Genomic DNA, 23,976 nt, shown 5'->3' with positions numbered 1-23,976 from the left:
TTATTTTTATGGTTTCAGTCTTAACGGCTCTCTGAGGGAAACCCTAACTACAATGTGGCCTGTGACAAAAAATAGTTCAACAACCTTGTGGATAAAGCCCACTGTTCAACACTTCCTTTCCTCTTTCATTTCATTCGGAATCATGGTTTATAAACATCTTAACTGGTAGTCACATATGAATTACACAAAAGAAAAAAGAAATAGCTCCATACTCAACCTACTGTAAATGCATCCATCCATCCATCCGTTTTCTGAGCCGCTAATCCTCACAAGGGTCGCGGGCGTGCTGGAGCCTATCCCAGCTATCAGACAGAAAATCAGTGAGAAAATAGTTGAACAGTTTAAGGACAATGTTCCTCAATGTACAATTGCAAGGAATTTAGGGATTTCATTATCTACGGTCATCAAAAGGTTCTGTCATGGTCTGTGTTTAGTTTTGTTCCATGTTTTCCTGTGTTCCATGTTTGTCGTGTGCTCATTAAGTTGTTGTGTCCACCTGTTCTCATCTACTTTGTGTCGACCAATCAGCTCTCTCCAGCCACTCATGTCTTGTCCAAGTGTTCCTCGTTGTCTCGTCTATCTGTTTGCATTTAGTTCCCTGGTTTCTTTCAGTTCTTGTCGGTTCATTGTCGTTGTCACGTCTTTGCCTTGTCATAGTCGTCAGTTGTCTTTATCATTGCGGTATGTCATTGTCAGGTGTCATTTTCCCTATCTATTCCACGTCTTACTCACAGGTCATAGTTTGTTTCCAGTTTTAGATATTCAAGTGTTTCTTGTTACTTTGGTTTGGTATCTGTTGTGGGACTTTGTTCAGTTTTCCCTTTTTGAAGATTAGGCCTTGCCTCCCTGCTTGCCCCACTTGCCTTGCGTTACTCGCCCTCGCCCTAACCACGTACGTGACAGGTTCAGAGAATCTGGAGAAATCACTGCATGTAAGCGGCCAGGCCGAAAACCAACATTGAATGCCCGTGATCTTCGATCCCTCAGGCGGCACTGCATCAAAAACTGACATCAATGTGGAAAGGATATCACCACAAGGGCTCAGGAACACTTCAGAAAACCAATGTTAGTAAATACAGTTCCACGCTACATCCGTAAGTGCACCTTGAAACTCTACTATGCAAAGCAAAAGCCATTTATCAACAACACCCAGAAACGCCGCCAGCTTCTCTGGGACCTGAGCTCATCTTAGATGGACTGAGGAAAAGTGTTCTGTGGTCCGACGAGTCCACATTTCAAATTGTTTTTGGAAATTTTGGGCGTCGTGTCCTTTGGGCCAAAGAGGAAAAGAACCATCCTGACTGTTATGAACACAAAGTTCAAAAGCCAGCATCTGTGATGGTATGGGGCTGTGTTAGTGCCAATGGCATGGGTAACTTACACATCTGCGAAGGCACCATTAATGCTGTGAGGTACATACGGGATTTGGAGAAACATATGCTGCCATCCAAGCAACGTCTTTTTCATGGATGCCCCTGCTTATTTCAGCAAGACAATGCCAAACCACATTCTACACGCGTTACAACAGCGTGGCTTCGTCGTAAAAGAGACAGGTCTGCAGTCCAGACCTGTCTCCCATTGAAAATGTGTGGCGCGTAAAATACAACAGGGGAGACCACGGACTGTTGAACAGCTGAAGCTGTACATCAAGCAAGAATGGGAAATAATTCCACCTACAAAGCTTCAACAATTAGTGTCCTCAGTTCCCAAGAGTTTATTGAATGTTGTTAAAAGAAAAGGTGATGTAACACAGTGGTAAACATGACCCTCTCCCAGCTTTTTTGGAACGTGTTGCAGCCATAAAATTCTAAGTTAATAATTATTTGTTAAAAACAATGAAGTTTATCAGTTTGAACATTAAATATCTTGTCTTTGTATTGTATTCAATTAAATATAGGTTGAACATGATTTGCAAATCATTGTATTCGTTTTTTATTTATGTTTAACACAAGGTCCCAGCTTCATTGGAATTGGGGTTGTATTTAGAAAGCTCATAAAATCAAGGTACTCCGGTTTTCTCCCACATCCCCAAAACAGGCATTGTAGGTTAATTGAAGACTCTAAATTGCCCGTCGGCGTGAATGTGAGTGCGAATGGTTGTTTATGTGTGGCCTGCGATAGTCTGGCGACCAGTGAAGGGTGTACCCCGCCTCTCGCCCGAAGATAGCTGGGATAGGGTCCAGCATGTGAATATAAGCAATACGGAAAATGAATGAATGAATAATTAGAGTATTAAATAATTGTGATATTGTCAAATAAGACAGTGGTCTGTAGAAAAGGTTAAAAACAATTTAAAGACTGGGGATTTAAAAAGGTTCTAAAGCGAAATTTGAACATGAAATGTATATTTTCTGTAAAAAGGGGCAGAAAATAGATTTTGTTCTTCCCTCTGCTTTTTTTCCATTCGTTTTGTTTTCGTGTAAATGTGTTTTCTTCTTACACATACATGAATTATTAGTTACCACAATTTAAACTGCCTGATTCACCCTAAACCAAAGTTACACTGTTCTAATGGGTTTTTCTGTTGTTAAAATTACCTTGGCTTCATTTATTTTTACCACAAAATAAAAATGGTGTTTTATATCCACTGTGTGCTACTAATCAGAAACGATCACTGTTAACGCTAATTTGTGTGTCCAACAAGATTATGTGGAGCTCTGCTTACAGTTGGCTGACCATGGCTTAAAAGTGGTGGCTTTTGGCCCAGCAAGACAAAACCCACAATCATCACAAGAACATTGTCTCAAAAGCATTGTTTGTGACTACTATGTATTTCACAAATTTCAGTCTCATCAGTTTCTAGTTATTCTAGTGATGATGAGGGTTTTTTTCTTCAACAACAGGGTATGAATGATTTTGCCTATGCTATGTCCCGTGCGTGCAAAGAAAATACACTGTACAGACTGTGAAACAAACAGCAGGCTCCATTATGTTCTAGGACTGCTTTGCTGAATCTGGCACTGCGTGCCTTGTACATGTGCTGGGTGCAAAGACATCTCAAGACTATAAAGGTTTCAAAAGACTTAAGAAATCACAAGATATCAAGGCATTCTGGAGCAAAACCTTCTGCCCAGTGTCAGAAAGGTACACTTCCAACCTGAGGAGGTCGAGCGCTGTGCTCATGAATAGTTGGCCAAATTACCTGTCAAGACATGCTAAAAGTCTGAGATTCACAGGAATCATTCGCCTGGATTCCTCAAAAAGTTTCATTAGTTTTATTTAGATAATTCTGTTGGACCACAAAAATAAAAACTCTGCCTTATTTTAATTTGTCAAATATCAGAACATTTCTATTTATTCTTACTTTTGTCAGTTTCATGTTATTCTCGTGATCTTATGAGCAATTTTTCCATGTGTGTGTACAACTTGTGTGGAAAAAAATAACAGCTCTGAATTTTTGCTGTCAGTGTAAAAGTTATTACAGTGTGACACATTAAAGTACAAAGTAATAGAAAACCTCACCCCCCCCAAAAAAAAAAATATTGACACATTGAAAAACATTCTATTATTTATTAGTTATGTTACATAAAATGTAATTCATGTTAATAATTTAACATTTGAAGACAACCATAGTTCTTGTAAACAATTATATCCGCTGTTCTTCCCTCAGTATGTTTTTTTTGTTTAGTTATATCCATCCATCCATTTTCTGAGCCGCTTCGCCTCACTGGGGTCACGGGTGTGCTGGAGCCTATCCAAGCTATCATCGGGCAGGAGGCGGGGTACACCCTGGACTGGTTGCCAGCCAATCGCAGGGCACATACAAACAAACAACCATTTGCACTCACATTCACACCAACAAGCAATTTTTAGAGTCGTCAGTTAACCTACCACGCATGTTTTTGGGATGTGGGAGGAAACCGGAGTGGCCGGAGAAAACCCACACAGGCACGAGAACATGCAAACTCCACACAAGCGGGGCCGGGGATTGAACACCGGTCCTCAGAACTGTGTGGCAAACACTCTAACCAGTCGACCGCCGTGCCTTTTTTAGTTGTACATTTCAAATAAATTTGTCTCCATTTTCTAGACAAACTCAAATTTTGAATAAAATTATCCTAATTAGGAAAGCATTTTGGCGGCACGGTGGCCGACTGGTTAGAGCGTCAGCCTCACAGTTCTGAGGACCCGGGTTCAATCCCCGGCCCCGACTGTGTGGAGTTTGCATGTTCTCCTCGTGCCTGCGTGGGTTTTCTCCGGGCACTCCGGTTTCCTCCCACATCCCAAAAACATGCATAAATTGGAGACTCTAAATTGCCCGTAGGTGTGACTGTGAGTGCGAATGGTTGTCTGTTTGTATGTGCCCTGCGATTGGCTGGCAACCAGTTCAGGGTGTACCCCGCCTCCTGCCCGATGACAGCTGGGATAGGCTCCAGCACACCCGCGACCCGAGTGAGGATAACCGGCTCAGAAAATGGATGGATGGAGGAAAGCATTTTACAATAGTTTGAAAATAAGGCATGCAAAATAATTAACTGTGATGATCAATGGCATTATCAACTGATTCAGTCAGACAAAAACTGTCAGTTTTTGTTTTTAATGCAGTGTATGAATGTGCGTGGACAGTGGACACACAAACATCTTTGGCTCAACAGATGTGATCAGAGAAGAAATCAGCATTGACAGTAATAACACCGTGACATTGAAAAATAAAATGAATAATGGAGGCACTTTGGCTACTTAAGGTCAGGAAGAGTGCTGTTCAGGCCTAACTCATTAGGAAGCTGTAAAGGAAGAGAGTTTTAGTATACTGTTTAGTACAAAGGACAGATCTTCAACTCTCATTTGTAGAAGGTGAAAACTACAGTGCCGTGAAAAATTATTTTCCCACTTCTAAATTTTTTTTTTTTTTTGCTGTTTCCCCACCTGAAGATCATCAAACAAATGTAAATATCAGACAAAGATAAACCAAGTAAACAGAATACAGTTGTTAAAATGGGGATTTTATTTATATAAGAAACAAAACTATTCCAAGCTACCTTGCCCTGTGTGAAAAAGTAATGGCCCCCCTTCTTAAAACATTAATTAACTGGCTAATCACAATTTTGGCAAAGCTGAGTTACTTTTCATTGACCACAACACACACAGTAAGAGAGGCAATGGCATCCATGGAGGCAAAAATCACTGCTGACCAAAAAGACAAAGGCTCGTCTTTTGACACCCTCAAAAAAATAAATAAATAAATAAAAACATCTGAATGATTCCCAAGACTTCTGGGACGATATTCTATGGACAGACGTGATTAAAGTCTTTTTGTGTCTCGTTACTACATCTTCCGTAAATCTAACATTTCAGACAAAGAACACCATACCAATAGTCAAACACGGTGGTGGTAGTGTGATGGTCTGGGCCTACTTTGCTCCTTCAGGACCTGGACAACTTGCTGTGATTGATGGCATCATGAAATCTGCTCTTTACCAGAAAATCCAAAAGGAAAACGTTCGACCATCAGTTTGTGACCTTAAGTTGATGTGCACTTGGATTCTGCAGCAGGACAACGATCCAAAACACACCAGCATGTCAACTTCTGACTTTGAATTAAAACAACAAAAAACAAACAAAAGTTTTTGGAGTGGCTTTGTCAAAGTCCAGACTTGAATTAAATTCAAATACTGGGGCATGCCCTTGAAAAGACCGTTCATGCTCGAAAGCCCTCCAGTGTTTCTCAATCAAACCAAATTTGCAAGGAAGAGTGGGCCAAAATATCTCCACAGATGTGAAAGACTCATTGCCAGTTATATGAAACACTTGATTTCAGTTTCTGCTGCGGAGGGTGGCAAACTAGGTTTAGGGGGACATTGCTTTTTCACACAGTGGCAGGTAGCTTTGAATCAGACACGCAAACACCAAAGGCATGAAAAAGGTGACAAAAAACAACAACAACAACAAACATTAGCAATAGATGATGTCCGCTCCAGAGGTGGGTAGAGTAGCCAAACATTGCCCTCAAGTAAGAGTACTGTTACTTGACAATAATGTGACTCAAGTAAAAAGTAGTCCTCCAAAATAATTACTTTAGAGTAAAAAGTACACAGTGAAATGTTTACTCATGTACTGTAAAGCTGTTGTTTTTGTTCGTCTAAATGTAAACAAGAGTAGCAACAAGAGTCGCGCCGTTACCTTCATGGTAACGATGACCTTCCCAACATGGCCGCCACGTATGAACAACGATTGGCGGGGCACGCTTATCGAGTGTGAACACCTATGTCCAGGAAGCCCAATGGAAGACGTGTCGTTTGATTAGTGAACTAGACTTAAACGTCACTCGCGCTTAAATTGGATTGACGCAAACAGCGCCCAATGCGGAAGTCGTAGTCACGCGTACGAAATAATTGATAAATAAGCAATAATTGATAAATAAAAGTAGCAAGCGACATTTAGATCATTGTAACGGAGTAAAAGTACCATTATTATTATACCTATTAACAGCAGAAGCGGTGAAAGTTTATTTTTCTGGTCTCGTCAACTCCTGTGACTGACCCAAAGCAGGTCCGAGCGCACAAGCGGAAACCCAGGCCGCATATTAGTCCACCGCGGAGTAATATTCACAATTACATCTGTCTGTGGATGTGTGGAATGGCTCTAGCTGCCACCATTCAAGGAGTACGAAACAGCCTATGACGTCAGCGACGGCGAATTTTGCCAAAAAGTGACCGATTTGCATGCATGTTAAAAAACATTTTTTCCTTAATAAATAAAATCATATAAAAACAGATGTTTACAGTATGTTTACTGGTACTTGTGTTATCTTTGCCTGACATTTACATTTCTTTGATGATCTTGAACATTAAAGTGGGGAAAGTGCAAAAAAATAAAAAATAAAAATACAATAAATGAGAATTTGAAAAGGGGGCAAATACTTTCTCCCGGCACTGTACACAAATGCCTACCTATATGGGTATCCGTGATACTTTGCTCTGAAAATAGACAGCAGCCAGCTGAAGAACAGCACCACCAGAGCAATACCTGCAACACACATAACTGACACACAAACAAATGAAACCAATGTATTTATGGATGTTTAAAAACACAGTAAAGTGCAAAAACATAAGCCAACATTAGATTCGTTGATTGTAGATTCTAAGCAGAAGGGGGAAGAGGGAAGTTAGCCCACACACTGGAGTGAGGGAGAGAGAAGCACTTAACTTGTTTTGCACGAAAAGAGCTTTGAGATGACTGTTGCGTTGTGCTTTCATACTATACAGTACAATGGAATTGAATAGACCAAAAAGCTTTGGTTAACAAAAAGAAGCGTATACATACTCTTCCTTTTCCCAATGTCTACATCAGAGGTAGCAGCCTCACACAACAGCACTATTCCCATGGTAACTGCAGCATCTGACAGGTTGGAGGTCAAGGTTTAGTCAGTGTATTCCAAGAGTGGGCAATTCATTTTCCAAACTGGAATGGTTGACGAGGGCCATGCAGACATACAAATCTCCATTGTGTTTCACATATTAATGTAGTTATTGAAAGCATGAAATTGTATTGTTTTAATAAGCTGCTACTTTTGAAAATGATAACTACAAACTGTAAATATGCATGCACACAGGTGAAGGATACTGAAGAGGAGGACGATATGAGTCTCAGCCACAAATTGGGCCTGACTACTGCCGTGGATATAACTCTGGAAAAAAAGACAACATCCTTTAAACAATTACTTGATACTGAATTGGTTAAGCTTAGAAATTATTATTAATTATAAGTAGTTTGTGGGGTCTTACGATCTGGCCAGTGTTAGGGTTCTTGTGTGCATATGGGGGTCCTCTGATGTGATTCCACATCTGGCCAGAGATCATGATCAGGACAAAGCACTGAAATACACAAATTTCTTTAATTCAGTCTGTTCAGTGCTCAAAGCTCAAAGTCGTGTAAACTCGGGCATACTGTTTTACATATTATAGCAGTTTCACCACAAATTGCAGCAACAAATCTTTCATATTGATCCAGGCCTTTCTGGACCCCGTCGACTGTATGTTTATTTTTGTGCATATACCTTAATTTCTCATTTATAACCCCCAATTCCAATGAAGTTGGGATGTTGTGTTAAACAAATAAAAACAGAATACAATGATTTGCAAATCATGTTCAACCTATATTTAATTGAATACACTACAAAGACAAGATATTTAATGTTCAAACTGATTAACTTTTTTTTAGGAAATAATCATTAACTTAGAATTTTATGGCTGCTCCACGTTCCAAAAAAAGTCCACAGTGTTACATCACCTTTTCTTTTAATAAACGTTTGGGAACTGAGGACACTAATTGTTGAAGCTTTGTAGGTGAAATCCTTTCCCATTCTTGCTTGATGTACAGCTTCAGCTGTTCAACAGTCCGGGGTCTCCGTTGTCGTATTTTACGCTTCATAATGCGCCACAGATTTTCAATGGGAGACAGGTCTGGACTGCAGGCAGGCCAGTCTCTTTTACTAAGAAATGATGAAATCTCTAAATTCCTTGCAATTGTACGTTGAGGAACATTGTCCTTTAACTGTTCGACTATTTTCTCACGCACTTGTTCACAAGAGGTGAACCGCGACCCCATCTTTGCTTGTGAATGACTGAGCAATTCAGGGAAGCTCCTTTTATACCCAATCATGGCACCTACCTGTTCCAAATTCACCTGTGGGATGTTCCAAACAGGTGTTTGATGAGCATTCCTCAACTTTCTCAGTTTTTTTTGCCACCTGTCCTCCAGCTTTTTTGGAACGTGTTGCAGCCATAAAATGATAAATTAATGATTATTTGCTAAAAACAATAAAGTTTGTCAGTTTGAACATTAAATACCGTCTTTGTAGTGTATTCAATTAAATATAGGTTGAACATGATTTTCAAATCATTGTATTCTGTTATGTTTAACACAACGTCCCAACTTCATTGGAATTGGGGTTGTATAAGGCGCAACCATATATAAAATGCACACCTCTAAAGTTGACCTCAAAATTCTGGAAAACCCTTGTACCTATGTATAATGCCCTTTTACAATGCATGATTTTGCTTCTACCATATGATCAAAACGAAGTATTATCTGTATTGTGTTAGTTTTTTCAAATAATTATTCTGAAGTTAAGCACGTTATTTGAATTATTTCTTTTTTTTTTTTTTTATCTACTTGCTCTTCTTTTGAAATTCACAGCCCTACTTTTATTTCGTAAATAAGAAAATACACAGTTGTGCTCATACGTTTGATTACCCAGGCAGAATTTCTAAGGTGGGTACAATTCTTTAAAGAAAACAAAGGTCCAGGCGAAACATCCGTCCATCCATCCATCTTCTACCGCTTATCCGAGGTCGGGTCGCGGGGGCAGTAGCTTTAGCAGGGATGCCCAGACTTCCCTTTCCCCAGCCACTTCATCCATCTCTTCCGGGGGGATCCCGAGGCGTTCCCAGGCCAGCCGAAGGATGTAGTCTCTCCAGCGTGTCCTGGGTCGTCCCCGGGGTCTCTTCCCGGTGGGATGTGCCCGGAACACCTCACCAGGGAGGCATCCGAATCAGATGCCCCAGCCACCTCATCTGGCTCCTCTCAATGTGAAGGAGCAACGGCTCTACTCTTGAGATCCTCCCGGATGACCGAGCTTCTCACCCTCTCTCTAAGGGAGAGCCCGGATACCCTGCGGAGGAAACTCATTTCGGCCGCTTGAATCCAGGATCTTGTTCTTTCGGTCACGACCCACAGCTCGTGACCATAGGTGAGGGTAGGAACGTAGATCGACCGGGAAATCGAGAGATTCGCCTTTCGGCTTAGCTCCTTCTTTACCACAACGGATCGATACAAAGTCTGCATCACTGCAGACGCTGCACCGATCCGCCTGTCCATCTCCCGTTCCATTCTTCCCCACTCGTGAACAAGATCCCAAGATACATGAACTCCTCCACTTGGGCCAGGATCTCATCCGCGAACTGGAGGGGGCATGCCACCCTTTTCCGACTGAGGACCATGGTCTCAGATTTGGAAGTGCTGATTCTCATCCCAGTCGCTTCACACTCGGCTGCGAACCGCTCCAATGAGAGTTGGAGGTCACGGCTTGATGAAGCCAACGGAACCACATCATTTGCAAAAAGCAGAGATGCAATACTGAGTCCACCAAACCAGGCCTCGGCTGCGCCTAGAAATTCTGTCCATCAAAGTTGTGAACAGAATCGGTGACAAAGGGCAGCCTTGGCGGAGTCCAACCCTCACCGGAAACGAATCCGACTTACTGCCGGATATGCAGACCAAACTCTGACTCCGGTCGTACAGGGACCGAACAGCCCGTATCAGGGGGTTCAGTACCCCATACTCCCAAAGCACCCCCCACAGGACCACCCGAGGGACATGGTCGAACGCCTTCTCCAAGTCCACAAATCACATGTAGACTGGTTGGGCGAACTCCCATGCACCCTCAAGAACCCTGGCAAGGGTGAAGAGCTGGTCCACTGTTCCACGGCCAGGACGAAAACCACACTGCTACTCCTGAATCTGGGATTCAACTTACCGACGGACCCTCCTCTCCAGCACCCCTGAATAGACCTTACCAGGGAGGCTGAGGAGTGCGATCCCCCTGTAGTTGGAACACACCCTCCGGTCCCACTTCTTAAAAAGGGGGACCACCACCCCAGTGTGCCAATCCAGAGGCACTGTCCCCGATCTCCACGCGATGTTGCAGAGGCGTGTCAACCAGGACAGCCCTACAACATCCAGAGCCTTGAGGAACTCTGGGCAAATCTCATCCACCCCCGGGGCCCTGCCACCGAGGAGCTTTTTAACCACCTCGGTGACCTCAACCCCAGAGATAGGAGAGCCCGCCTCAGAGAACCCAGACTTTGCTCCCTCATGGGAAGGCATGTCGGTGGAATTGAGGAGGTCTTCGGAGTATTCTCTCCACCGGCTCACAACGTCCTGAGTCGAGGTCAGCAGCGCCAGGCAAAACATTTAATTTTATTTTAATGGGATTCAAATTAAATTGTCAAGCATTTCAGAAAAGCATTATCATTAAACATAATATTACAACACAAATTAATGATGGTTGTTGTTCAGTCATCAGTCATATTTATTAAAAAAATAATAATAATAAAAAAAATTTAAAAAAACATTTACAAATTTTGCCTTGGTATGCTAACCTATGAGCACAATTATACATATATGTAGTCAAATGTACCATATGGAATGCCAGTGTAGGCAGCACCTTTTTCATAACCACAAGGTGGCATACTGGAATGAAAGTGTACAACTTTTTCATAACCTCTTGGGGGCGGTGGCTTATTAGAATGAAAGTGTACAGCTTTTTATAACCTCTAGATGGCGGTATACATTTATAAAATGTGAAAGTCTTTCATTTTCTCTTATACCTATGTATAATGTGCACTATTTACTTTTGACAATTGTTTTGGGGGGGAAAAAGTGCATTATACACGAGAAATTACAGTACATAATATATATGTATATATCAGGCACAAACCTCTGTCCAAATTTGGTCAATTTCATTTATTTATTTTTTTCCTTTCCCCACAAATCGATACTCACATTGGTCTGGAAGTGGTAAAACCTTTGAGTAATGCAGGTGAAAAACACAGAAATTAGCCAGCTATGAATAAAAATAATATGGGTTTTGGTGAAGTGAGATGAAGGAAATAATTGTTTTCTCTGCAGGTTTCTTCATTTTAGCTTGAACAAATTCAACACTTCCAAAATGTGTAGTAGTACAAAGAATATTTGTCATATTCCTAGTCAGCTTGTGTCAACTCATAAATGCACAGCCGTGAACCCAATATATTAATATCACAAAATGCTAGTTGCCTGAGATGCACATAGGCTGTTAAAAAGTTTTATCTTTTATGTAAAATGTGAAGAAAGAAAAACTGTTATTTATATGAAAATGGAAACCAATTAGTCATGTTATTAAGTGAAAATATTTTTCTCTCTTTTGTATTCATTATTGCTCTTTATACCAAGCAGAACTATAGTTCATCCAAATACTCAATGGTTCGATGAAATTTTCAGTAGGATACTCAAGTACTACAATATTCAATAGCTGCAGCCCTACATTCAACTCTCCCGTTTTACTGTCATATTTTTATTGTTGAATAAAACGCGTCGGGTCCTTGTGCGATGAACCTTGAAAAAAATTGCTCCTCAAAATTAGAAAGTTGCTCTTCAAATGAAGAAATGATTAGCAAAACCGCTCCTTAAAAATATATATATATTCCAAGCCTTGTATTATATTAGTATAGTACTTTTTTAAGAGCTTGTCTAAAGTTAGCAGTTACCTGCTTTTAAAACTTTTTGTCTTCTTTTTTGAGCAGCTCAGGTTATAGACTAAAAATTTGAAGAAAAAAACCCACTTGCACATATGGTACAAAACATTGTCTATAAGTTGACATTCACTTCCTACCACAGGTGGTTTACACGCACGCACGCACGCACGCACGCACACACACACACACACACACAGTGGGGAAAAAAGGTATATAGTCAGCCACCAATTGTGAAAGTTCTCCCGCTTAAAAATATGAGAGAGGCCTGTAATTTTCATCATAGGTATACCTCACCTATGAGAGACAAAATGAGGGGAAAAAAAAAAAATCCAGAAACTCACAGTCTGATTTTTAAAGAATTTATATTTATCACATTATGGTGGAAAATAAGTACCGTCATTTCTCGTGTATAACGCGCATTTTTCTCCCCCAAAAATTGTCAAAAGTCAATAGTGCGCATTATACATCGGTATAGGGGGAAATGAAAAAAACTCACATTTTATAAATGTATGCCACCATCTAGAGGTTATGAAAAAGCTGTACACTTTCATTCCAAAATGCCATCGCCACCTAGTGGTTATGAGAAAGGTGTACACTTTCATTCTAATATGGGTCATTCCATGGATGTGGTGAAATGTTACAACCAATTATTGAGGGCAAAATAAATTAAAAGGCATCAAATATTAACACACAACAGTATTGTCAGTAATCAGGTATCAACATGTAGATAGAAAATAATATTGTATCAAGAATTTTCCACCTCCAAATATTTTTCAATAAACCATGTCAAACGCATTTTTGTGGTTTTTGACCAGCACCGAAGTGTGACATTTTAGCAGTCATTAAAGGAAATAGGCACAGAGTGAAGAATATCAGCAAAATCATGCAACCACTTCGCCAATATCTGCTAAAAGGGTGCGTCTACCACTCAAGAGAAGTTAATGACATTCCACGGCGAGATTTCTTAGAGGCACTTATTACAAATAGGCATCGTGCTCATAACTTTGTCAGTCAAAACGCGTTACGAGCAAGCGACCACTCAATTTCATAACTGTAAACAAACAATAACAATTTTACGACGGCTATTTGGAATTGATACAATAATCTCCAAAAATAATCATAGAAGGATCAATCATTTGCTTCAGGAGTAGGAGACAATATTGACTTAAATTTTTGAGTGTCGGTCATATTTTCGTTCAAGCGACTTGGACAAAATAACAAAAACGGTCGACTATTTTGCGACATCGATCACCCAGAATCATTTTCAGCTTACATACGACCAGCATACGGCAGCATTTGAGCTTGATGGGAACCTGGTAAGTGTTTTCAAGAAAATTATGTCAAAATGTTACAAGCTTCGATCTCAAATGGTCAAGTTACTAGCAATGATGAAAAGCGAGTTTGTTTAGAATTAGATGGTTTCTTGTTTGATTCTTTGAAGGAGAAATGAAATGGCAAGTGATGTAACATGTCAACATTCAAGCTTCAAGTTGATGGTCTAACTGTGAAGGGTATCATACCAAGTAAGGAAACTGATATTGAAAAATTCCCTAGTCCTATTAAGTTCTGATATCCACTGAATTCATTCACTTACACCTGTTAGTAATCAGGTCCTTCATTTTCCATGTTGTATTTTTAGTTAATGTTACACACATCTATTTTTGCCCTAAGTAAATTTGTTTGTGGTGCATACTTTGTGGTGCATTAACAATTTGGACATAAATTAGTTTGTGAACCTACTCTAACCCAAGTATTTGTGTGAAAAATTCCCAAGGTTTTCATACAATAAACAGCTTTCCATGTTCATATCTAGAGTCAGTGTTACAAGCGACCACTGGTCAAATAATGGTCATATTAAGTAAACTATATGTCTTTATCCCATGAACCCCTAAATGCAACTGGTATACTTCAAAGACATTTTGCTCACGTGTTTTCAACAAAATGATTCACGTTCTTAAATTTTTCTTACCTGTCACAAATTGTGTACCAACTCAGTGGAATGACCCATATGCCACCGCCACCTAGTGGTTATGAAAAAGATGTAGCCTCATTCCAATATGACAGGGGTACATGTGACTAAATATATGTACAGTTGTGCTCATAAACTTAGATACCGTGGCAGAATTTGTGAAATGTATTTATTTATTTATTTATTTATTTTTTAAATATGACTGAACAACAACCATCAATTTCTTTATGGTTATGTTTTATTTAATGATAATGCGTTTCTGAAATGCTTGACCGTTTAATTTGAATCCCATTAAAATAAAATTAAATGTGTTTCGCCTGGTCCTTCATCTTACAAATTCTGCCTGGGTGATCAAACATATGAGCACAACTGTGTTTTCGAATTTACTAAATAAAAGTAGGGCTGTGAATTTAAAAATAAGAGCAAGTAAATAAAAAAAGAATGTTATTAGTGCTTAACTTCAGAATAATTCTTTGAAAAAAAAAAAAAAAATACAGATAATACTTCATGTTTTGATCATATGGGTAGAAGCAAAATCATGCATTGTAAAAATGCATTATACATAGGTAGAAGGGTTTTCCAGAATTTTGGGGTCAACTTTGTGGGTGCGTAGTATACATGGGTGCGCATTATACACGAGAAATTACGCTATTTGATCACCTCCAAGCTCTCACAGACCTGTAACCTCTTCTTTAAGAGGCTCCTCTGTTCTCCACTCATTACCTGTATTAATGGCACCTGTTTGAACACGTTATCAGTATAAAAGACATCTGTCCACAACCTCAAACAGTCACACTCCAAACTCCACTATGGCCAAGACCAAAGAGTTGTCAAAGGACACCAGGAACAAAACTGTAGCCCTGCACCAGGCTGGGAAGACTGAATCTGCAATAGGTAAGCAGCTTGGTGTGAGTAAATCAACTGTGGGAGAAATTATTAGAAAATGGAAGACATACAAAACCACTGATAATCTCCCTCAATCTGGGGCTCCACGCAAGATCTCACCCTGTGGGGTCAAAATGATCACAAGAACGGTGAGCAAAAATCCCAGAACAACACCTAGTGAATGACCTGCAGAGAGCTGGGACCAAAGTAACAGAGGCTACCATCAGTAACACACTATGCCGCCAGGGACTCTGCAGTGCCAGACGTGTCCCCCTGCTTAAACCAGTACATGTATCGGGAGATTTTGAGTGAAAACCTCCTTCCATCAGCAAGGGCATTGAAGATAAAACGTGGCTGGGTCTTTCAGCATGACAATGATCCCAAACATACCACCCGGCAACGAAGGAGTGGCTTCGTAAGAAGCATTTCAATGTCCTTGAGTGCCCTAGCCAGTCTCCAGATCTAAACCCCAAAGAAAATCTTGGGGGGGGAGTTGAAAGTCTGTGTTGCCCAGCGACAGCCCCAAAACACTGCTCTGGAGAAGATCTGCATGGCAGAATGGGCCAAAATACCAGCAACAGTGTGTGAAAATCTTGTGAAGACTTACAGAAAAACGTTTGACCTTGTCATTCCCAACAAAGCGTATATAATAAAGTATTGAGATTAACTTTTGTTCTTGACCAAATACAAATATTACACCATAACTGGCTAATAAATTATTTTAAAATCAGACTTGATTTTCTGGATTTTTTCACTAATTTTGTCTCTCATAGGAAAGGTATACCTATGATGAAAATTACAGGCCTCTCTCATATTTTTAAGTGGAGAACTTGCACTACCAGCAACAGTGTGTGAAAATCTTGTGAAGACTTACAGAAAAACGTTTGACCTTGTCATTGCCAACAAAGGGTATATAATAAAGTATTGAGATGAACTTTTGTTATTGACCAAATACAAATATTACACCATAACTGGTTAATAAATTATTTTAAAATCAGACTTGATTTTCTGGATTTTTTCACTTATTTTGTCTCTCATAGGAAAGGTATACCTATGATGAAAATTACAGGCCTCTCTCATATTTTTAAGTGGAGAACTGTTGGTGACTGACTAAATATTTTTTGCCCCACTGTATATATATGTATTTTTTCCCCCACTGTATATATATGGCGGCACAGTGGGGACACCTGGTTAGCATATCTGCCTCACAGTTCTGAGGACCCCGGGCCGGGTTCAAATCCAGCCTCGCCAGTGTGTAGTTTGCCTGTTCTCCCTGTCGCTGTGTGGGTTTTCTCCGGGTACTCTGGTTTCCTCCCACATTCCAAAAACATGCATGGTAGGTCATTTGAAGACTCAAAATTGCTCATGGGTGTGAATGTGAGTGCGAATGGTTGCTTGTTTGTATGTGCTCTGAAATTGGCTGGCGACCAGTTCAGGGTGTACTCTGCCCAAAGTCAGCCTCGACCCTATTGGGATAAACGGTTCGGAAAATGGATGGATGGATGGAGATATAAAAAATATATATTCTATAAATGTCTGCTTTTCAAAAGATGGGAGATACGCTATTTTTACCAGGTGTAAGTGAGAGACTTTAAAAAATACATGATTGTATGATAATGAGTTTGTCTTTGTTTTTTTTGGTGTAGTTGTTATACTCTATCTACTACATTTTCAGTGTTGTCCATTACTCAACTCAAAAGCCGACCTTATAAACAACTTATTTCTTCTTTAATAGAGCTAGAGACTAGCCAAAATGTTAATATTATTTTCCTCTGAGATGAAATACTCTTATTGGACTCATACTGTTAAAAAAAGGTCTGTGCTTTTCTGACATCAAACCAGACCTTTATAATGTATTCACAAAATAGACAATAATAATAATAAATTATTATTATTATTAGTAGTAGTAGTAGTATTATTATTATTAGTGGTGAGGCTAGCCCTATTTTGGGTCGTCCACCAAATGTATTTTTTAAGGTCTAAAAGTTCGATCAAATACAGAAGGGTATCAGCCCAACCGAAGTACTCGACCAAGAGTCGCCCCTGGTCCCCCCTCATGTTCTAGTTGTTTCTCCGATTTTTGTGTGTTAACAGGATTCTGCAAACTGCTACAATATCCCCACAATTTATAAAGGTGTCCAAGTTTGCCCTGGCAGAGGTCTGTGCTCTTATTGCGTTCTATTCATAGTTACCAGTGCTGAGATGGCCCAAACTTTGTTGTTAAAGAGAAACTCCAAATTATTTCTTCGTAGATATGCCAGTCCACCAATAACAGCCAGGAGAAAGCCAAGAAGAAGAGGCCCAGCGTAGTTTGGAGGACGAATGACTCGTATCTAAAAACAAACATTTAACATTGAAACAAAAGCCAGAATACAAAAGCAGACAAATAAGACAATGGTATACAGTCCCCTACAAAAGGTATTGAAACGGGAAGGTCAATTTCTTTGTTTTTGTTGTATTGGACATTTGGGTTTCGGATCAAAAGAAGACTATGAGACAAAAGTTTAGAATTCCAGCTTTTACTTTATGGTATTTACCTTTAGATGTGTTAAACAACTCAGGACAGAGCACCTTCTTTTTGAAGCCACACACTTTTCAAGTGAGCAAAAGTATTGCAACATGTGGCTGATGGGTGTTTCTAGTTGCTCAGGTGTGGCCTTTTAGATTGATTGTTTAAACATAAGATAGTGCTTGTTTTTGGCATTAGGTTTCACCTGTGAACACTGCATTTGCTGTTCAGCAAACATGAAGACCAGCGAGCTGTCTATGGGAGAAAAGCAAACCATTTTGAAGCTGAGAGAAGAGGGAAAATCAATCAGAGCTAGGGCATACCACAAGATGCAAACCACTCAACAGCAAAAAGAATCGGAAGCCCAGATTATATTTTGCAAAGAAGTACAGAGATTAGCGACATAGGTTTTGGAACAAAGTTTTATGGACTGATGAGCACAAGATTAACCTTTACCAAAGTGATGGAAAGTATGGAGAAAGAAAGGATCTGCTTATGATCTTATGCTTATGAAAACACGCAAGCTCATCTGTGAAGCATGGTGAAGTTAATGTCATGGTTGGGGCTTGCATGGCTGCTTCTGGAACAGGCTCACTAGTCTTTATTGATGACGTAACTCATGATGGTAGCAGCAGAATGAATTCTGAAGTCTACAAAACCATTTTGTCTGGCAATTTACAGAAATATGCATCCAAAATAATGGGGAGAAGCTTCATCATGCAACAAGACAATGACCCAAAACACACTGCCAACACAACAAAAGACTTCATCAGGGGGAAAAAGCAGAAGGTTTTAGACTGGCCAAGTCAATCACAGGACCTTAACCCAATAGAGCAAGAGGCTGCAGAAAAAGGCCTTGAAAAGCATTTTTAATGAAGAATGCAACAGTCTGGTGCAGTCAATGGGCTGCAGGCTTGATACAGTTATTGCAAGTAAGGGTTATGCCAACAACTATAAAATGTTATTTACTTTAAGTTAATTTAATCATGTCTGTTCCAATATGTTTTCTCACTTGAAAAGTGGATGGCCTCAAACAAAAGTCTTTTGTCTCATAGTCATCTTTTGATCTGAAACCCAAATGTCTTCAGTATAAAACAAAAACAAAGGAATTGACCTTACCGCTGCAATACCTTTGAACGGGACTCTATACATATATTAGGGCTGCACGATATTGCAAAAAAATATATTTTTTTTAAATTGCGATACATATTGCGATGTGAAATAATACAGGAAAGTGTTGGGAAAGTTCATTTTCTAAACGAACTCGTTAAAATTTCAATTCAACGTTTAAAAAATGAACTAGTTCAGTTCATAGCTCATAATACAAAATGTTGAACTAAGTTCATCGGTCCAAAAATGGACACAATTTATAGTTCTTTTTTTCCCCCCTATTAGTTTCAATGTTAAAGTTTTACACATACCTGCACATTAGTCCGGTCTGCCACCCACCTCGCCAGTTGCTCAGCTGCAAAGCCTTTGACCTGGAGCTCGTAGGTATCAGACTTACGAGGCTTCCCTTTGGCAGGGAAATTGAGAAATGTTGGGGCAGAGTTCATATTAAGCTGCAACAAAAATAATAACATTTGCAAGTAGCTACAGCTGGCATGAGGAAGGCTGATAAACAGCATAGTTCACAACCTATCAATCTCTAGTCTTACCATCTGAAAGACATCAGATCCTTCATCAAAATCGACAGACGCAAAGAAGACCTTGTTTGTGAAGGCAGAGGAATAACGCCAGGAGTTAGCCAACACTTGAAACTCTTCATCTGCTTGTCTAAAATGAAAACAAAACATGCATTTGAATTACATCCATTTATCCATCTTCTATCGCGTTAACATTACAGTGTGTGAAAAATCACTGTTCACAGTTTCACATGCAGTAATATTGAATTGTTTTCTTGACAAATGCCTGAAACAAGGAGAATGTATTCATGAAGGTCATGTTAAGTTGCATGCTCCATACCTACAGACAGCACACTGCCTTTGTGGCTGCAACGCTGTAAACATGATGACAACTGAGTAGTTTCTGGGAGGAGCCTTTACAAAGCGGCGAAATTTATCCCCGTTCAGTCGAATGACGGAACGCCTAGAGGTCCACTCCATCATCTGGGTTACTTTCTCTGACAGGAGAGTCTACACAGAGCAGACAGACAGACAAGACAGAAACTGATATTGCAGACTACCAATCGACGACACAGGTTAACCTCCTGGTTGGTTTTGGAGTCCAAGTCGGCTTTGGGGTCCAGGTCAAAAAGTATAGCACATCCAATATAAAAAATACAAAAAGGATACAGTATTGTATATGGTCAAAATATTTTAAACATATGGTGAAATCCTTTGATCAGTTACCTTTGTAGTGTGGTGTATAATGTTCAATTTTGCATAATTATGAACTATGATATCCAATACGGTACAAGTACCGTATGAAAAATTGTTCCTTTAAAAACAAGGCAACTCAATTTTGATTGACACAGCGATGTTAACTGAAAAACTTAATATGTTTTTATCTTTTCCCCCCTCGTTTTACCGTTAGATCTGAAAGTAAAATTTAATCAATTCAATTTATTTGTTTTCCCCACTGTGTTTAGGGGCCACTGTGTTTAGGGGCTTACTTAACTGGTGACAAATGTACCCGAAATTCTGATCCTCAAATAAATGTCTTTGATATGGTCGAAGAAGCAATAATATAAAGGCAACTTAACTGACAACACAACATAAACTGGCTCGCCTCATTATACATAATCCACACGTTAGCTTTATTCTGATCCCTGCTAGCTTAACCGCTAAATAGACAGGAAGAAAGCCAGAAGTTAGATATTACATGAAACTGTCCCATATATTGTATGAACATTTCCCACAAAAGATTGATGAAAAAAATCGGAATACCTCTTTTTTCTTCTGTGCGTCAATTGAGTCATGGTAGAATATAAAAAGGATAAACAAGGAAAATAAAAGTTTTCCACACATTCTGCGACAGTATCACCAAAGGACTCCTGTCAACTTTCTATTGGTTGTTTTTCTTCTTCGTGTTCTGCTTTTTCTTCTATGGTGTTTAAGGGGATTGGTATTGTATTAACGCCATCTTTTCGGTTCACTCCAACCAGTAAGTCTGGACACTCTCTGAATTCACCGCACTGCTCGGTTATTGGTGCAATCGGCGTCACATGTTTTTCAGGCACCAAGTAGTTACGCAGCGTCTCCATTTCTCCCATACGTGCTGTTAAAAGCGGTGACGTTGCCCAGAGTTTGCCGTTTTGTAAGTGGATTTTTGTCCCAATGGTTTTCTGTGTTGCCACACAGATAATCATTAGGCTCTTCCACAAGACACGTATTATTTTTAAAAAGAAAATTAAGTGCCTATTTCTTTTTTAAACGTGAGGCTAATTGTTTACGGTAAGTGGTCTCGAGTTGCTGTCAAATATTGGTCTCATTCAATTGTTTTAGATTTTTGTTTTAGCGTGTCAATTAACTCGTACTGGAAGTACTTCCGTGTTGGTTGCGATGACGTGTCAATAATGTTTGTTCATACCTAGCACAACACAAAGGCATCTTATCTATATAATTGCATGGTCCATCCATCCATTTTCTGTACCGCTTATCCTCACTAGTGTCGCGGGCGTGCTGGAGCCTATCCCAGCTATCTTCGGGCGAGAGGCGGGGTACACCCTGAACTGGTCGCAAATCGCAGGGCACAACCATTCGCACTCACATTCACACCTACGGGCAATTTGGAGTCTTCAATCATAGTGAGTGACATACATGTTATTTCCTCTTAAGCCTGCTTAGACTTTTGACAAATTCACAAAAATAGATTACCAATAAAATCAGTTTTTTTTTGAATGATGTTGAGCAACGTTTAACGTGAATTACAGACTACTAACAAAAAGGTTGTAATAACAATGTGTGTAAGTACTTTAAAATAAATGTTTAATGACTAATTGTTGGGGAGTATAATTATATGTAACGAGATGATGTAATTTAATTACAAAATTTCTGTAGTTGTAATCCATAACATAACTGGGAGATAATTTGGTCATTCATTCGTTTTCTGTACTGCTTTTCCTCACTCGGGTCATGGGCGTGCTGGTGCCTATCCCAACTATCTTCGGGCGAGAACACCCTGAACTGGTTGCCAGCCAATCGCAGGGCACATAAAACAAACAACCATTCACACCTACGGGCAATTTAGAGTCTTCAATTAACCTAACATGCATGTTTTTGGAATATGGGAGGAAACAGGAGTACCCGGAGAAAATCCACGCAGGCACGGGGAAAACATGCAAACTCCACCCAGGCGAGGCTGGATTTGAACCCGTGGTCCTCAGAACTGTGAGGCTGATGTGCTTAACAGTTGTCCACCGTGCCGCCACTGGCAGATAATGTATAATTAAATTACAGTTGCTTTTGAGGGTGATGATTACAATTTTAGTTACATGAAGTTGAGTTGGAAATAGCGCAAAAGCTCACATTTTTTGTCATATCACTTCCTCCTTCTAAAGCCAACGCTTGTGATTGGCTCTCTCTGGTAATGTGCCATTCTGCCACTTTCTCAAACATTACATCCATCCATCCATCCATTTTCTGAGCCGCTTCTCCTCACTAAGGTCGCGGACGCGCTGGAGCCTATCCCAGCTATCATCGGGCAGGAGGCGAGGTACACTCTGAACTGGTTGCCAGCCATTCGCAGGGCACATACAAACAAACAACCATTCGCACTCACAGTCACACCTATGGGCAATTTAGAGTCTCCAATTAATGCATGTTTTTTTTGGGGGGATGTGGGAGGAAACCGGAGTGCCCGGAGAAAACCCACGCAGGCACGGGGAGAACATGCAAACTCCACACAGGCGGGGCCGGGGATTGAAGCCTCAGAACTGTGAGGCTGACGCTCTAACCAGTTGGCCACCGTGCTCCCGTAGTCTCTCAAAATATGCTAAAAACACACATATACACATTTGACCAGTCTTCCACAACAGTGCAATGTTAAATAAGGGCAATTAAAAAGTGCACAGTTGAGTTAAAAGGTTATAAATGATTGGACATTGAAAATTAGTTGCAGAGATTTATTGATTTATTTATTTTTACTTTTTGAACATTGTCTTTTGAACAGTTTCATGTTTATAATTTTTGACACTTTTTTTTTTATAGAACATTCACTTTTCTGGGTTGTCACATAAAACAGTATTGTTTAAATTGTGCACATTTGTCATATAGGTCAACATGATACACTATTAGACACACATACCATACAGTAAAATACTTTAAAATAATTATACAAAAATTAGCTACAGTTTCCACTGCATCGTTGGATTTTGGTTGATATCACACAGAGAGTGACTGTACTTTGGAACAGAAGCTGTGTGGCTCCAGGCATGCATTGCACCATGTAATATTGCACTGTTACTGTAATAAAGATATGAATTCTTAATGTTAATGAATGATCATGATTAACGTAATATGAATGTGTGTTTATGTTACCCATACTTCGTTGAATCTGTGTCTTATTCAACTCTTGCATTACATTTATGTTGCACTTTGTTTTCTTGAAACCCTGACTGTGGGCTGTGCGCGATAGAGTGACATCCATGTCGGTACAGATTTACATTAAGTTAGTTGTTACTTGGTGAGTTGTTCAATACAAGTGTGAACTTCATTGTGGTTGTTCACGTTGGCCTACTTCTTCTGCAAGACAAAAAAGCTACCGTTTTTATTGTGGCAGTGTGTGTGGCGACAGAGTGTTGCCAGTAAATCACTGGAAAAAAGATATGGAATGTCTAACACTGTATGTTGGTTTTCTGCATGCTGTACATGTAAAATGCCACAAACACATGATCTATTATGTATTTACATTTCATCGTGTTTTGTTATCAGTTTATTATTTGTATAAAGACAAAATGTGTGGTTAATTTCAAAATAATCTATGGTTTTTAATCTACTTTTTAGAGGACACAACCAAGGGTCCTCTTGATGCATTCATTCAAAATTAAGAAAATCAATCAGAATATAATCAAATGTATTAGTTATATTACTTTCAGAAAGTACTGTAATTGATATAGTTACTCTACCATTACATTTTCAGCAGGGTAACTTTTCATTGTAACCAACTACATTTCCAAAGTACTATTCCCAGCACTGTATGTACCCGTGGCTTGTATTGCCTTGCTTATTACTCATCATATTGTGTACTTACTGCAGTGTTTTCTTTTGACTGTATGTATGTAACGAATTTATCAATAAAGCTTGTATAGTAAAAACTAATTACTTCCTCCTTTTCTGATGCACCAGCATGGTCTCCTTTCTCATCCCCTCAAATCTATTGGTCGCATATCGGTGATATCATCCAATCAGAGTCAATCTAATTAGTTTGTTTTTGGT

General features: G+C 39.6%; 1 protein-coding gene across 1 annotated transcript; it reads right to left on the bottom strand.

Annotated features, from left to right (window-relative positions):
- Positions 1 to 4,365: 4,365 nt before the first annotated feature.
- magt1 (magnesium transporter 1) lies at positions 4,366 to 20,679 on the bottom strand. The gene is made up of 10 exons (XM_061686234.1): positions 20,488 to 20,679; positions 19,565 to 19,734; positions 19,258 to 19,375; positions 19,021 to 19,161; positions 17,283 to 17,423; positions 7,725 to 7,814; positions 7,564 to 7,627; positions 7,264 to 7,338; positions 6,891 to 6,981; positions 4,366 to 4,724 (listed from the first exon to the last, which is right to left on the bottom strand). The coding sequence occupies exons 1-10, from the start codon at positions 20,566 to 20,568 to the stop codon at positions 4,709 to 4,711; spliced, it is 987 nt and encodes a 328-aa protein (XP_061542218.1). The 5' UTR covers positions 20,569 to 20,679; the 3' UTR covers positions 4,366 to 4,708.
- Between the last annotated feature and the right edge of the window lie 3,297 nt (positions 20,680 to 23,976).

Source organism: Phycodurus eques, chromosome 9, assembly GCF_024500275.1.
Source record: "Phycodurus eques isolate BA_2022a chromosome 9, UOR_Pequ_1.1, whole genome shotgun sequence".
NCBI lineage: Eukaryota > Metazoa > Chordata > Actinopteri > Syngnathiformes > Syngnathidae > Phycodurus > Phycodurus eques.
Note: the sequence above shows the minus strand (reverse complement) of the source record. Positions and strands in the feature narration are given on the sequence as shown.